This window comes from Felis catus, chromosome A1 (assembly GCF_018350175.1).
Source record: "Felis catus isolate Fca126 chromosome A1, F.catus_Fca126_mat1.0, whole genome shotgun sequence".
NCBI lineage: Eukaryota > Metazoa > Chordata > Mammalia > Carnivora > Felidae > Felis > Felis catus.
Window position 1 is genome coordinate 67775599 of NC_058368.1, and position 17149 is coordinate 67792747.

General features: G+C 44.0%; 1 protein-coding gene across 1 annotated transcript in view; it reads left to right on the forward strand.

Annotated features, from left to right (window-relative positions):
- Positions 1-272: 272 nt before the first annotated feature.
- HS6ST3 (heparan sulfate 6-O-sulfotransferase 3) overlaps positions 273-17149 on the forward strand; it is a 662198-nt gene continuing 645321 nt past the window's right edge. The window contains exon 1 of the mRNA XM_011280614.4: positions 273-1748. Coding sequence (XP_011278916.2) covers positions 1045-1748 — 704 coding nt within the window. The 5' untranslated portion in view covers positions 273-1044. The remainder of the gene's footprint in view (positions 1749-17149) is intronic.

Sequence of the window (17149 nt, forward strand, 5' to 3'; positions counted from 1 at the left end):
CACAGAGGCCGGCCAGATTTGCGTCCATCCTCAGGAAGAGAAAGCTGCGGATTTAGAGGTCTCGGATCCGAGCCGGCGGCTCTCCTCGGGGCCTCTCTCCTCTCTCCGCCTTCACCTCTCTCCCAAATACCTCCTCGCTGGAGGCTGAAGGGATTCCCACCCCCAGCTGCCTCCTCCGAGCCCCGCGGAGCAGCGGACTCCTCCCCTGGAAACTCCTCCGGGGCTGGGGAAGGCTTTGGCGCATGCTCCGTACCTAGGGCAGGTTTTTGCTGCGGGTAGCAGGGCTCCTGTCACACCGGCTGGCGGGTTGTGGCGGTGCCAGCCAGGGTGTGCGAGTGTGCCTGCGTGCTCGCGCCTGGGCGGACCGACCCGGACAGCAGTGCGACTCTTCCCGGAGAGGCGGCTGCGCACAGGCGCCGCGCCCGCAGCCGCCGCGGGGTCTCCTCCGCAAACTTGCGGCGGGCGCCGTCTGCCCTCTCGGCTCCCGCGCCCGGCGACCTGCGAGCAGAGGCGCCGGGCGCGCGTTCCGAGCGCGGTGCCCGCGGCCGGCCGGGGCGGTGGGGCCGGGCCGCGCCTTCGCCCTTGGCCCGCGCCCTGGCGAGCCTCATGCAGCCCCCGCGCTCGCGGCCGCAGCCGCCCGGCTGCCCCGGGCAGGTGCAGGACCGGAGCCGCGCTCCTCAGCGCCTGAGCGCCTGAGCGCCGGCGGCGGGATGCCCCGCGTGGCCTGAGAGCGCGCGCCGCGCCCGGGCGGGAGCGGGGAGCGGGCCGAGCCGGGAGCCCCCGGGAGCGCAGGGCGCCCCACGCCGCAGCCGCAGCCACCCGCGCCGGCGCCCGCCTCCCCGCTCGGCTCGCAGGCCCCGGCGCTGCCAGCCCCGGAGTGCCGGAGTGCCGCGGGGCCGCCAGCCAGCCGCACGCCTCGCGTCAGGGGCATGGAGGAGCGGCGGACTCGGAGCCGCGCCCCGGAGTCCCCGAAACTTCCGAGCGGGCGCCAGTCCGCGCCGCTGCCGCCGCCGCCGCTTCGCCTGCCGGCCTGAGAGCGGGACCATGGATGAAAGGTTCAACAAGTGGCTGCTGACGCCGGTGCTCACTCTCCTCTTCGTGGTCATCATGTACCAGTACGTGTCCCCCTCCTGCACCAGCTCCTGCGCCAACTTCGGGGAGCAGCCCCGCGCGGGGGAGGCCGGACAGCCGGCCGCCCCGAGTCCCGCCCGCCGGGCACAGGCGCCGCCGGAGGAGTGGGAGCGGCGGCCCCAGCTGCCCCCGCCACCCCGGGGGCCGCCCGAGGGCCCTCGGGGGGCCGCGGCGCCGGAGGACGAGGACGAGGAGCTCGGGGAGCCGGAGGAGGAAGAAGAGGAGGAGGAAGAGGAGCCGGACCCCGAGGCCCCCGAGAATGGCTCCCTGCCCCGGTTCGTGCCGCGCTTTAACTTCACCCTGAAGGACCTGACCCGCTTCGTGGATTTCAATATCAAAGGGCGCGACGTGATTGTGTTCTTGCACATCCAGAAGACCGGGGGCACCACGTTCGGCCGGCACCTTGTGAAGAACATCCGGCTGGAGCAGCCGTGTAGCTGCAAAGCGGGCCAGAAGAAGTGCACCTGCCACCGGCCGGGCAAGAAGGAGACGTGGCTCTTCTCCCGCTTCTCCACCGGCTGGAGCTGCGGGCTGCATGCCGACTGGACGGAGCTCACCAACTGCGTGCCGGCCATCATGGAGAAGAAAGACTGTCCCCGCAACCACAGCCACACCAGGTACTGTCTCCGACCCCCTTTCGCTTCCTGCCACCTCCCCGCCCCTCTCCCCACCCCCGGTGCGGACCCTGGGCGGCCCTGCGCTGCCCGAGCCTGCGGGTAGTTTCCCCAGCGTCTTCCAGCGGTCCGGGCAGAGGCTTGGGGAGTGGGACAAGAAACCTCTGGCTAGAGCCCTGGGCTTGAACTCACTCCTCTCCCTCCCTTACCCCACCCCCGCCCCCGGGGTTCCTGCCACCCTCTTGCATCTTCAGAGGTGTCCGGGAGCAATAGTGTATGTTCTTCCGTGTGTCTAGGACGGTGCGGCCTCCCGCTGACCGTGGAATGGAGAGGAGGCCTGGGTTAGACTAGCGAGGTCGGATCTTGCTCCTAAGTTGTGTGAGTGGAAACCCAAACCCGGTAAAAGGCAGGAGGAGCTGGGCGTAGAGAGGCAGGGCAGGAGTTTTACAGACATGCTGAAGCCCCAGAGGAGCCGAATCCCTCTATAGGTGGCTCTTGGGTGGCTCCTCTCCAGCTAGGGAAACAATCCTCCTGATGTGTCTTTGAAGATACACTTTCAAATTCCTGCTGTACCTCAATAACCCTAATTCTGGAGATGGTCTTTGTTGCTGAGCAATGCCAGATTTGGACTCATGCTGTTCTCAGCAAGATTTCCACTCTCCCCCAGGCCAACCATCAACTCGTGCCAGAGGTGTTAGTTAAATGCCTACTGTGTGCCTGGCAACGTGCTACTTGCTAAGTGAATCCAGAGATACAATAAGTAACATCCCTTCCTTTCAAGATAGATGGTTTTCTCCGCCCCATACCCCCTACTTTTAAATAGCAATACTGCTGAGAATTAGGAAAGTTTGAAATCTTAATAGCCAATGAAACTGCCTACATTATTAACATCCTTTGAGAGAGGCATGGGCTTAAGAATTTGGTTGAATGTTCTTTCTGCCCATTGCAATTTGAAGATTAATCTGACATGCTTGCTCAAGGGACTAAAATATTAAAAGCTTGGAACACTAGTTTATTGAAGTTTTTATCTCAAAGGTTTCAAACAATTTGGTGTAAGGAAATAGGAATTTAAAAACTCAAGCTCAATATGTTGATATCAGATAGCTTTTGCATTTGACATTATGGAAAAACTTCATTTACTGGAAGCTACCCAGATTCTGAAATTCACCACCACTGAAGCATCTAATTCTACTTCATTTCTCCAAGAATGAGCAAAATTTCATTATGGGATTTTTTAGTCTGGCAGTTTTTCAAATACTTTCTCTCCTCCCTGCTCCTTTCCTTGTTTAATGGAAATTGGTCAGAATAGGAAACTGGTTGGGCTTGGTATGAAGGCTCCTTCCTTAGCATATTTTAAAGACCTTTTACTTTTAAAAATGTCTAATTGTGTAGTATTTTAGATCCTGCCCTTCTATGTCTAGCTCAAAACGGTTTTTCAATTAATTATGACTCTCAAACTTCCTGACAAGCAAGATTATTTCAATGAGAGACAATCTTTGCTACCTTTTAGCCAAAGTTGTACTTTTTGTATTGAGACCTTTATGTATTAATTCCTGAATGACCCCAAGGAGTCTGCTAGTCTTCTGATTCCCAGCTTCCATTTCAGTAAAACTAGAGACTTTGACTATCACACAGGAACATCTAAAGACTCTTCAACAGAGACCGGCAGTATATTCTGCCAATATGTGTAAAACTCACAGTGAATAGATGAAGAGTTTAGGAGGAATTAGAGATTCTGGAACCAAAAATAACTGGATTTTTGCTTAGTGTTGAAATGTTGCTGCTACTATAGACCCTACATGGATTACAGCACTGAGGTCTCACTCCCATAGGAAATCCTCAGTATCTGTCTACGCTGGGATGTAGGAAAATTCCACTGTGGCTATTCGAACTTATAGTTTCTGTTGCACAAGTGCTTCTTCTTGTTTAATGATGGACCATGAACATTTATTTCTCTCTGAACCACAAGTTATCAGATAATCACCCTGAACCGGTTTGCTTTCTTTTTTTTTTTTTTTTTTTAATTCAAAATTTTCATGGTAGCTTTTTTTTTCTTTTTACACTACTCTTTATAATCCTTTTTCCTTTTCTTCTACATGCTCTCTCCCCTTCCTGATATTCTAAGTTACTTTTTTGCTCTAGATGTTGTAGGAAGGAATGGTTGTGGTTTATGTGAGGTGCCCTACATCTAAAGTTATAGGGAAAAGGTTGAAGGGATGTCCGGTACCATCTTCCTCACCGGGAAGATTGAATTAGTAGTCTGTCATTGGAATGCCCGAGTACAGCATTCTACAGTCAACTAGATTAGCCTGGATAATGGAGGGTACGTTTCTACAATGCAAAATGGCAGATAATCTATTGCTACATAATGGGAACAAGGTTCTTCAAATAGGGCAGACTCTAAGCAAAATCAAGAAGTAGATCATGTTTTAGTTCCCTGGTCTCTTTGCTTTTGGTCCCCCTGAAAGGCCCCCTCCCCATTTCTCACAGGGATTAGTGTCTTCATAAGTCATGTAGTGGGTAACAGCAAGAACTCTGGATTCAGATGGATATGGCTCTCTTGTGTAACCAAGAGTGGCTCTTACTTAGTAAGCAGGAGTAAGTTACTCTTTCTGAGCCTCAGAATCTTCATCTTTAATGCATAGGTAGTAATTGGTACTCTCTTAGAGAGGTGTTACGAGACCTGAAGGGGCAAATGTATGCAACATACTTAACACAGTATCTGTGCATAGTAGAATGTGCTGGTATGTAGTCATACTTAACATTAGTTGTTAATTGTATTAACAATATTTCTTGAATCAAGGTCATCTTTTATGAAAGGATCTGAGGTGACTTCCTTAGAGCAGTTCATTGTAAAGTAGGTCACCTTATTTTATAGAGATGCCATTTTAAAAATTTAAAATTAATTAATTTATTGTCAGGTTGGCTAACGTACAGTGTATACAGTGGGCTCTTGGTTTTGGGGGTAGATTCCTGTGATTCATCACTTACGTACAACACCCAGTGCTCATCCCAACAGGTGCCCTCCTCAATGCCCATCACCCATTTTCCCCTCTCCCCCGCCTCTCCCCCATCAACCCTCAGTTTGTTCTCTGTATTTAAGAGTCTCTTATGGTTTGCCTCCCTCCCTCTCTGTTTGTAACTATTTTTTCCCCTTTCCTTCTCCCGTGGTTTTCTGTTATGTTTCTCAAGATCCACATATGAGTGAAAACATATGATATCTGTCCTTCTCTGACTGACTTATTTCACTTAGCATAATACCCTCCAGTACCATCCATGTTGCTGCAAATGGCAGGATTTCATCCTTTCTTATTGCCAAGTAGTATTCCATTGTGTATATAAACCACAACCTCTTTATCCATTCATCAGTTGATGGACATTTAGGCTCTTTCCATAATTTGGCTATTGTTGAAAGTGCTGCTATACACATTGGGGTACAAGTGCCCCTCTGCATCAGCACTCCTGTATCCCTTGGGTGAATTCCTAGCAGTGCTATTGCTGGGTCATAGGGTAGATCTAATTTTAATTTTTTGAGGAACCTCCACACTGTTTTCCAGAGTGGCTGCACCAGTTTGCATTCCTACCAACAGTGCAAGAGGGCTCCCCTTTCTCCACATCCTCACCAGCATCTGTTGTTTCTTGAGTTGTTAATTTTAGCCTCTCTGACCGGTGTGAGGTGGTATCTCAGTGTGGTTTTGATTTGTGTTTCCCTGATGATGAGTCACGTTGAACATCTTTTCATGTGTCTGTTGGCCATAGAGATGCCGTTTTGTGATTTCTTGTGTCGAGACAGAATCCTAAACTCCGAACTTAAGAAATAAGTGGAAAATTATGGACATTTGGGCATCAGTGAATGCAGGGTACAGGATGGGAAACAGGGAAAGCACACAGTGTACTTGGGTGTATATATTCTGTTGGTGGACAAAAAGGAAACCTGTCTGGAATGGTGTGAGAGCAAGAGAGAATGTCTAGGGGGCGCCTGGGTGGCTCAGTCAGTTAAGCCTCCGACTCTTGGTTTTGGATCAGGTTATGATCTCACAATTTGTGAATTTAAGCCCTGCGTCGGGGTCATAATCTCACATTTTGTGAGTTTAAGCCCTGTGTTAAGCACTGATAGTGAGTTTAAGCACTGATAGTGCAGAGCCTGCTTGGGATCCTCTCTCTCTCTCTCTCTCTCTCTCTCTCTCTCTCTCTGCCCTTCCCCTGCTCACACACACACACACACACTCTCTCAAAATAAGTAAATAAACTTTAAAGATAAAAAAAACATTCTTTATCTTTAAAGATGAAAAACTGGAATATCTAGGACCAAAGGCAAGAGTGGGAAGCCAACTCTGAAAGGACATGGTTTAGATGGAGAAGCCATCATGTGGACTATACATGACCAGGAAGGGAAAAAGGCTCTGGGGCTGGCAGTTTGGACCCAGCACAGAGGGCTTTTTCCAGCACAATGATTAGTTAGAGTAAAATAGGAAGCAAATCAGAAGGTGGCATGTATGAGTGACCTCTTCAATCACATCACTGATGATTTCTGCTCATTTTTCTTCTGCTTCCTCCCCAACTATCTTTTTAGTAGGTTATTCTTTTTATGTATGTATGTTTGTATTTATTAATTTATTTGGGAGAGAGAGCGAGAACGTGCATGAGCAGGGGAGAGAGGCAGAGAGAGAGAGAGAGAGACTGTTAAGCAGCCTCCATGCTCAGCACAGAGCCTGAAGCAGGGGTTGATCCTGTGAACTATGAGATCATGACCTGACCTGAAATCAAGAGTCTGATGCTCAACTGACTGATCCACCCAGGAACCCTTCTTTTTTTAATTATTATTCTTATGCTGCCTTCTTTATTACCATGTTCCCTTCTTTTATTTGCATGTTCAGGCCTTTAGAAGACTATTCTTTACTATTGTTGAGTATGGATAGAATCATAGCATTTTATGGCTAAAGAAGACTGAAGAGGTGATCGAGTCCTACAATATATATGGCAAATGGGCAATTTAATCCTAAGGAAGTGAAATGATATGTCTAAGGTTTATTCAGGGACTTGAATCTTCATTTTAATAATTTATATATGATGTTTTGCCTATTGTTTTTTCTGTTTACTATGAAAAGTATAGTGGAGAGTGTTTTAAGCTCTTATTATGTGCCAGTTACTGCAATAGTTCTAGGAATGCAGTTTTGAACAGTGTCAGCCCTACGGAAGTTAGTCTATTAGGAAGAAAGACCTTCATCTTTGGTAGGTGAGTATCACTCTCATTCTTAAATAACGCTAGCAAGAGATTCTGTCCACACCTTTTATAGGGTGGGGTAGTGATTTTTCCCTTTTATGACCTACTTTCTGTTGGTTCTGGTAGAGTAGTTGGAATCTAATGAATATTGTGGTAGATAGAACCTTCTGTGTTGCAAATGATATAAACCTGACTCAAACTCAGTTCAGCCAGGGGGCATTACTGGCTTAACAACCAGACCACAGGAAACGGAGGGGTAGAGTTGGTTTCAAGAATGATCGGAACTGGAAGTTTGGGGTCTTTCTCCCCATACTCCTTTGGATATTGATCTCACTCTGTCCAATCGGCTTATTCTATGAAATGGGTAAATGGCTGTCATGTCTAATAGCTCCACAGGCCAAGAGGCTAGCAAGCCTTCTCCATGTTCCAATTTGCAATGTTGGGGCATAACTCTGAATAGCTCAGCTTGGAACTTGTAAGTCTTCTTTTAGCCAGTCCATGGGGCCGGGGCAGTGAGGTTTCCGGACCCACCTGGTATCACAGAACCATCCATGGGACTGGTGTGTGTGTGTGTGTGTGTGTGTGTGTGTGTGTGTGTGTGTGTATGTGTAGTGATAAGGGGAGCTCACATAGATACAGCTCCCACAGGGACCATTGGGTTCTGGATAGTCTTTCCAACTGTGTCAATTACAGGTGTAAGTAAATAAAAAATAAACAAACTTTCAGATCTCTCCCTTGCATTCTTGTGTGTAGGAACATTTTAATGTTAAGCTGCAGCTCCAATTTATTTGCAGCAGCTGGAATCCATGTCACACGAGGAATAATTTGGAGGAACAGGGGGGATTTAATATAGAGGTGGCAAAAAATAAGGAGAGATGTAAAAATTGCCTTCAAATACTCAAAGGAGGAAGGTGTGCAAGATGGAGGAAGCTTGCTCTGTATTTCTCCAAAGGATGGAACTAGGATACTTGAGATTCAGGTGGCTGGAGAAGGTTTCAACTCAGAGTAAGAACTTCCTAAAATTTGTAGCTATCTAAAATGCGAATGGACTCTTTTGTGCAGTGGCTTACTCCCCAGCAGTGAAAACTTGAAATGTGGCTCATTAACCACTGAGGTTGTGAAAGGAACTCTTCCCTGAGGAAGAGCTTAGCCTCTCTGGCCTTCTATTTTAAGATTCTGTGTTCTAATCTAAGCTGAATTCAGGGTATCTTTCTTCTCCCCTCTTCTGCCCCATGCAGAGAAAGCAAAACACAACCCCCCCCCCCCCCCCGCCTCAAAAAAAAAGATTACAAATGAACTACTAAGTTGTCAAACATTTGTAAATATTTCCACCAAGGAAACTTGGAAAGCACAGGTCTGGTGGTATAGACTGTTTTACCTGGCGAGGGCCAAAAGCAGTAGTCCAGTGTACTAGAGCTTCTGTTTCTTCATAATGAATATAAAAAGGAAAGATGAGTCGGGCGCCTGAGTGGCTCAGTCGGTTAAGCTTCCAACTTTGGCTCAGGTCATGATATCACAGTACGTGAGGTTGAGCCCCCTGTTGGGCTCCATGCTGACAGCTCGGAGCCTGGAGCCTGCTTCAGATTCTGTGTCTCCCTCTCTCTCTGCCCCTCCCCTGCTTGTACTCTGTCTATCTCTCTTTCTCAAAAAAAAAAAAAAATACATAAAAACAATAAATAAATAAATATTGAAAAAATTTAAAAAAAGGAAAGATGAGAAAATATAACATAACTTACCACCAAAAGCCATCACCACTTAGGTTTTTTTTTTTTAATATGAAATTTATTGTCAAATTGGTTTCCATACAACACCCAGTGCTCATCCCAACAGGTGCCCTCCTCAATACCCATCACCCTCCCTCTTCCCCACCCCCCATCAACCCTCAGTTTGTTCTCAGTTTTTTTTTTTTTTAAATTTTTTTTTTCAACGTTTATTTATTTTTTGGGACAGAGAGAGACAGAGCATGAACGGGGGAGGGGCAGAGAGAGAGGGAGACACAGAATCGGAAACAGGCTCCAGGCTCTGAGCTGTCAGCACAGAGCCCGACGCGGGGCTCGAACTCACGGACCGCGAGATCGTGACCTGGCTGAAGTCGGATGCTTAACCGACTGCGCCACCCAGGCGCCCCTGTTCTCAGTTTTTAAGAGTCTCTTATGTTTTAAGCCATCACCACTTTGAAACATCATCTGGTTATTGCTTTTTCCTTTAGACAGTGGGCTGCAATATATAAGGAGTCAGCAGAGCTCTCTTTCAGATTGTCTAGAATATTATGGCCCATACAGCCTTCTAAAGTATAATCTCTTTGATGTCTCTTCTAATTAGAAATGTTGAACTGCGAAGAAGGTTAATTTTCACCATCAGGTTTGTGTGCTGTGTGAAACTAAGGAGATAAGAGATTGTCTCTATGTCGTATCCACTTACATGTTCATTACAGAGTCTCTGAAAGTATTGCTTCTGGTCCAAACCACCAATATTTGCTATAAATCAGAAAGAGGTTGAATTAAACCCATTCCTTTTTTTTCTTTTTGAGTTGTGAAGCTAAAACTGGAATCTGGCAAATGGTGATCGATGATTTATTTTTTTGCCTCTTTCTTGCTGGTTACCTTGGGATATTGGCAAGGGTTGATTTTTTTTGGAAAAATCCAAATGCTCATGTAATAATTGAATTCTAGGTAAATTTAGCCACTGACAATGTGGGTTTGCTTAATCTTAGACTCTTGTATTATTATTCCCCAAAGCTAATTATTATCATCTCATTTTGACGAAGGACAATCAGAAGCTTATGGCATTTGAAAGTTACTTATGCTTGATAATGGATTAAACAGGTCTAAATGATACTGCCAAATCCTAATGTGATTTTAAGACTCATGAAATAAATTATTGGGCCAAGAAATAGGTTTAGTATGAAAACAATTAAATGGGGAGCCCAAATTAATATTTTCTAGTAATTAATTATCTTGTTTTTGAGTTTGTTAAATTATGGATATTATATATAAATCCTCTGTTGATTTTAATTGGCTAATAAAGCTTTGTTTTAATTATAGCTAAGCATTTAACTATGTGTTGGGAAGTGTACCAGATTTAACTTAGATGATATTATTTGTTTATATCTTCCTCTAGCACATACATTTGCTCAGTAAAACACACGCAAAGTTACCAGCACAGAGACTGATCTATGAAAGATACTCCATAAACGTCAGCTGAAAGTCTGTGACATGTTCTAGATTACATTGGAAAAATATCAGCATAACCTGACAAGATTGTGGTTCTTTAAAAGAGGGAATGATTAAATGTTTTATAGCATGACTCTCTTACTTCAGGTGACAGTTCTAATTGTTAGTAGTTGCCTTCCATGATTAGCAAGATGTCAACTCCTTTGATTCTCTAGAGGAGTAAAAGTAAGGACAGAAATCAGGCCGGCCTTATTGGACTATCCTAGGAGGTTTCTCCTATGAGATAGTATGCTACAACTCAAATTCTTGTGGGTACAAACAGCCTCTTGGGAAGGTTAATCTCATTTATTGTAACTTTAGTAAAAAAAAAAAAAATCAGCCTCTGGAGAGCACAGTGTCTTCGATGTAGGTTAGGAGGCTGAGGAAAGTGTAAATAATATGTACTGGATTACTACTGGTTGAAGTCAGATGGTTGAGGTGGTTGTGATATTGAGGAGTGTTGGAAGGAGACCCCGAATTAGGAAAACAGTCCTCAAGGGAAATTGGAAGAAATCAGTGACAAATTTATCAGTCACTGAAAATCACTGTGCGTTGTGCTGATGTCCAATTTGTGCGTGTAGTTAGGGCGATGTTTAAGAGCATGGGCTGTGAAGTCAAGGGAGCTGGATTTTCATCTGGCTCAACCTCTTACTCTCATGTAACCCTGAATCAGTCAGTTACCTGTTCTGTACTTTGACTTCCTTTTCTGGAAAATGGGAGGCATGGTGGTACTACTCCTGGTGGGTTCTCACGGTGCATGTGGCACCTTTGAAGCAAAGCCTGCCACATGCAAGCATTAGCCATCATTTTCTTCTCATGGGGCTCGTCTTGCACATCCACGCTGTTTTGTGTAAAAATAAAATGATAGGTAAACCTGTACCATTCCCCTTCCTTTTTTTTTTTTTGAGAGAGAGAGAGAGAGAGAGAGAGAGAGAGAGAGAGAGCGAGCCAGCAAGGGAAGGGCAGAAGGAGAGGGAGAGAGAGAATCTTAAGCAGGCTCCATGCTCGGTGTGGAACCTGATGCAGGGCTCAATCTCAGGATGGTGAGATCATGTCCCGAGCTGAAATCCAGAGTCAGATGCTTAACCGACTGAGCCACCCAGGTGCCCCTGTACCGTCCTTTTTGACTCTGGCACTTCTCATCCTGAGAGACCAAAAATGAATCTGTAAGTTGTGATGCAGAAAAGCCACAGATGATGAAGGTAAGTGTTAATTTGTAAGCTGCCGTGGACACTTAGTGGGCACTTAAATGAAGGCATTTGAATGGAAACTCGCACTCTTCCTTTTCTTCAGCATATCATTTTATTTTTTTTATGGGTAATTAATGAAACAGCAGCAAAAATGTTTAAACACACACAATTAAATTCATAAATGGAGCAATCCTGCAGTGAAATTGAATTAGTTGCCTGTGGGCACATAAATATTTGCAGTTCATTGCTATTATTAATATCTTAGCATGCTTTTATTGGTAAGTACTGTGCCATTTGTTGTCAGAACCTTGCATTTAACACCGTATGTTCACGGTTACCTCTGCATTCTAGTTTCTTTATAAACGTAAGAGGGTAGAAATGCTAACCTCCTTGCTGTCCTCCACATTTATTTGTTGGATTTTACAGAGTATTTCTTTCAAAGGAATCAAGGTTATAGATGTTGACTATATAGTTGGATGGTAGCTTCTATATTTTGTGGACTCTAATTATGAACTTGTAGAATTTTATAGATTTGCTTGAAAAAGTGAAAACAGAACTAGAGAGAAGGGTACACATGACTTTAAACACATATAGTTGGTGACTTAAGCTGTGTGTGCAAGGTAAGATCTGTATAGTACAGTAAAAAACAAAGTGACATGCCCGGGAAGAGAGAACAGACACTGATAATGTGGAGCGTAAATTAGAAGGATGCTACGGAGGAGGGAGAGCAGAAGGACAAAAGTAGTCAAGGTGAAGAATGAAATCTTAAAAAACCGAATCAGAAGGAATATTGAAAATGGAGGTGAGCAGTTTATCTTGCATGCAATGGTTGGTCTCATTAGTGCCTTTATGGGGAGTAATTCGCCATCTATCCCCTGCCTCCGAGGGCCGGTGTCATTAAATGCTGCGGGTGTTCTTTTGATTACTTACACATTCTTCTTCTCTAGCACAGCTAGCTGTATTAGTCAGGGTCCTAGAAGCAAACAGAGGGACACTCTGGGATTGTGATGGGGCTATTACAGAGGTATGGACTGGTTAAGGGCCACCACTGGACCTGGGGCCCCTTGTAACTACCGACAAGGGTATCCCCTCCGGGCCTGAAGTGGCAGAGAGAGGAGACCATGTTGTCAGCATCCATTGTCTGCTGGGGCCTGACAGGAGCTATGGCCCCAGTGGTAAGAAGGGCTTTCCCACGGGAGCTGCTTGTTCCAGAAGTATGGAGCTGAGGCAGAGAGGACGGGATGGGGAGAAAATATCCTGATCACTTTCTCCTCCCACCTGCCGGTCTCCTTCCATTGCCTTCCACTGGCTGAATCCACGCAGAAAGTGAACAGTAAGAGAGTTACTTGATATAACCACGTGTGTTCCACAAGCCAGAGAAAGATGGAGAATGGATTTGGGTTGGGGGGGGGGGCAGTGGGTGGGATGAACATGCAGAATAACTTGCCTTTAAATGGTTTGAAATGTCTTCTAATCCATTTTATGAATGTCCTGTTCAAGTCTACAAATGAGACCACTTATAAATATCTGTTCTTTTCGTACCTGGACCTCATGTTTTCTGTATGGACTGTTAGTCTCCACCTAAAGAACGGTGAATTCAGCAAAGCACACTCCACAGAATAGCAGTCACCATAGACAGTGACTTCTTCACTGAACGATAGAAATGATGCTAAATTTGGGTGTTTTGTCACCCCAGAATCAGCTGATAATAGTAACAGATTGGGGAAGTTTTACCTGTATTATGATGCATATATTATACCTGTATGTGGTATTTTATAAATTTGAAGTTATATAGAGATATTAATTGAGACTAACAAAATAGTTTGCAAAACCGGCTGTAGTTTGCAAAAGCACACTTGTGAGATGAGATGCTTCCTGTTGCTTAGATTTTCTTCCAAGAACATTAAGAACATTAAAAGTAACATTAATGTGGCTTTCAGTCTCGGGGTGAATGATGAGGAAAGAAAAAAAATGTATCAATTAGAAAAAAGTATCAATTTGAAACTATTTTAATGTTTTTTTTGTTTTTATTTAAAAGCCATTTGAAACACTATTTCCATATTAATTTTGCGGGAGAGATATGATATGCTTGATACTATACATATATGCAACTCTTTGCAAAATATTAGGAACATGGAATCTCCTAACATTAGATACTGAAAAATAGTTAAAGCTGATGTCTGAGAAAACTTGACATAAGAACTATCAATTCACTGTGCAAATTCCAAGAGTCAAAATGTCATGAGCCAAACATGATTCAACATATGCATTTGTAGATATTCAATGCAATATCTGTCCCTAGTACCTCTACTGAGCTTGGCGCATGTGTGTTGAGTTCATTTCTTCCATCCATGAGGAGGGGATTTTGCGTTGCTGGGAACAGCATCATCCACGAAGAACATACTCTTTTTCACATGTATGTACTCTTTACGTACAGCACTGTTTTTTGTTCTCTAGAACCCCATTATGTGATGGCTAGAGTTGGCAATGGTCTGCAAACATGAGGCTCTTGTGCAGGCCTTTGCATCTGTGTGAAGTGTACTTGCCATGATAAAATTGCCTTAGGAATTGTATTCTTCTGGCTCCGAATATTAACTATAAGGAGCCTGCACTCCAGTCAACTGAATGTAAGTCCCCTTAACTTAAAGATTCTGGGCGAGCTGTTAGAGAAGGTTTTCTTTCCCACATAGCTTCATCGAGTTTGTCATTCTGCCTTCCAAACATTCGATGAAAGAGGTGGATTAATGGATAGTTCTATTTCTAATGATTCTATTAAAGAAACAGTTCTATCAATACTTCTCTTGATAAATAAATATCAAAAGTATTGTGTATAAAAACGTCAGACAACATGAAGGAACTCCAGTACGTTGGAGCTGTCAAATTTATTATCTGATGCGTATTTAATCTAAAAATACTTCTCAGCTCTCATGGTCCATTCTTTGTCTTTTAAATTCACACTTAAGCCTACAGCACCACTGCAGATAAATTTCTTTGCTTTGAAAGTTTTATTCTGTGAGTTCCCTATGTGTGCTATAAAGAATAATTAATGTAATGAAAAAATCAATATTGTGTATAAATTATTTAGGCTTTACTATCATTGTAATTTTCTCTTCAACACCTATTGATCGGCAACAATTCATTTGTTAATTTCTTCCTAATAAGATATTCATTGTATTAGGTCTGTAGTAGTGCTAGCCGTGCACCTTCACGAATAAGTCATGAATTACTAATGATACGTGGAAGAAGTTAACCTACTAGTGAGTGCTGTAAGACAGAAAACAGGCAAAGGGGAGTCATTTGAAATGCTATCCTGTGGAAAGCCTGTGTAGTCACAACGGCTAATAACTAAATGAGTAGACTCTTGCAGGATATTAATTTGTACTTTAAAATTTTATGTGACCATATTTTTCCAGGGAAGAAGGTCTTAGCATTGGCAGACATTCTGCCTCAATAGCATTTTCTAGATCCAGTAAAATAAAAGGCAAAGAACATATGTTCTGAAGCCCAAATGTAGGTTTAAGTCCTGACTCTATTACTTACTATTATACGACCTGTCACGGATTGCACGAGTTCTTCAGGCTTTGTTTTCTTGACCCATAAAACAGTGATAAAAACATTCCTGTTTGGTGTCAGTGTTGGTTCCAGACTTTGGGAGCTTCCTGGGTGAAATCAGAAACACCCCTGTACATGGAGGGCAAAGAAAGACTGAAGGAAGAGGCAGCCATTCCAGATTGGTAGGCAGCGGGTTTACTAAGCAAGGGAACTTACATATGAGGCTTGTCTTGGGCGTGTGGCCCCATGATGATTCTGCACCTGCCTGCCAGAATCTTAAGAGTTTATACAGAGACCTTAGCTGAGTTCAGTCCAGATGGTCTCTACACCTTACTATCTCAAGGCCGTGTCCTAGAGACAGCTCCTAGTGTGGGGATGTAGGCAGAAAGTGCATTCCAAGGACAGGGGAGTGGCTGGGGGATGCCTTCCATTTACCCCAGGTCCAGCTTGTGCTGGCTCACCCATTGGTTCCATCCTCTAGATGACTTCCTCCGACAATTAGTAATGAGGATCATCTGAGTTAACGCCCACAAACATTTACAGGTGTGTATGTTTCTTTTTAAATTTTATTTCTAAATCCACAATTCTTTTGTTTTGGGGAGGATAAGGGATAATCTTCCCAACTGTCTGTAACAGTGCTCTGAATGAATTGGTTATTAGATGCTGCTTCGATAGTTGTCCACTGAATTTTTTCAGAAGACTATGAAAAATCTGAGCCCTTTTGGAAACCCAAAGAGATTGGAGTCCAAGAAATCAAACTGCCCAAATTCGTGGCAAAGAGAACTTTTGTGTCAGCTCATTTGGACCAAGGAGGGAGAGTGTTATCCTGAAAAGAGCTCTGCACTTGTGATTAAGCAACACGGTTTGAATCTAGGCTTCTTCATGGACTTGTTTACTTATTGATTGTGTGGCCTTCCTGCCAATATTTAAGCTTCCTGAAGATAGTGACTGTTTTGTTTCTCTCTGCATCCTCAGTGCCTAGAATAGTGCCTGGTCATAATGGCTGTCAAATAAATGTTGTCTGAATAAATGAAAGAATGAAAGAAAACAAGCATGAATAAATTTACTAATTTATCGGACACTTTGGATAGGAATATGTGTCCTGTCTTCCTTTCTGGAATTGTTGGAGGTTAAGTGAAAACACTTGGTAAAGGATAAAGTACTCTACAAACTTAAATTTACTCTGACAGTGAGGAGCCTTTTGACATAGAATGGAAAAGGAAGGAAAGTTGGATTTTGGAAATGCAACGAATATATAATTCAGTGTTTACAGGGAGTTTCAAAAATCAGGAATGACAAAGATGCATTCGAAAATATGCAAAACACACATTCAACTCGACAACTTGTTAGAGTAATGAGCAGTTTCACTTAAAACAGGACATAATATATCATAAAAGGCTTATCAAGATGCTCAAGTTTTTCTCCTTAGACCATCAGGAAACTCTTTTTCCAGGGATTTGGCACAGATCAAGGTATAAAAGTTTTTTTTCCCCTGCATTGCTTTACCCTTTTGAGGAAGCTATCCTAAAATTGGTATTTTTACTTTTGTATTCATGACTTTATCATTATTTTCATATGACCAGTATAAATTAGAACTTTCGGTTAATATGTCCTCAAAGTGTGCTGAGAATGTAACTCATTTTCATTTAAGCTGATTTAGCATGTGATAATCTACTGAGCTGTTCTCTGCATACTTGCTTTTGAAGCTAATTACAGGAGAGCAAAAAGTTACTTTAGAAGAGAAAATAAAATCTTCTAGAATCAAGAGTTTATGTTTCATAATAAAGATCTGTTAGCAGAATAACTTTGCTTAGTAAGGAGCTGGTTTTCATATATGAGGTATGCCTGATCACTTCTAGGAGGATATACACATTTGCTTGGGTGGAGACCTTAAACTATACAAAGTATCTGGGTTGGACTGGAGTCTTAAAATTTTTTTTTTTTTGATGTTTATTTATTTTTGAGAGCGGGCAAGAGAGAGACAGAGTGCAAGTGGGGGAGGGACAGAGAGAGAGGGAGACACAGCATCTGAAGCAGGCTCCAGGTTGTGAGCTATCAGCACAGAGAACAATGTGGGGCTCGAACCCACAAGCAATGAGATCATGACCTGACCAGACTTCTTCTGGACCAGAGTCTTGGAAGAAGGTCAGTAAGCTGATGGAAAACCAGGAGAGATGTGATGACCAGCAGTAGGAGGTGATCCAGAAGAAGAGAGGGAGGGTATTG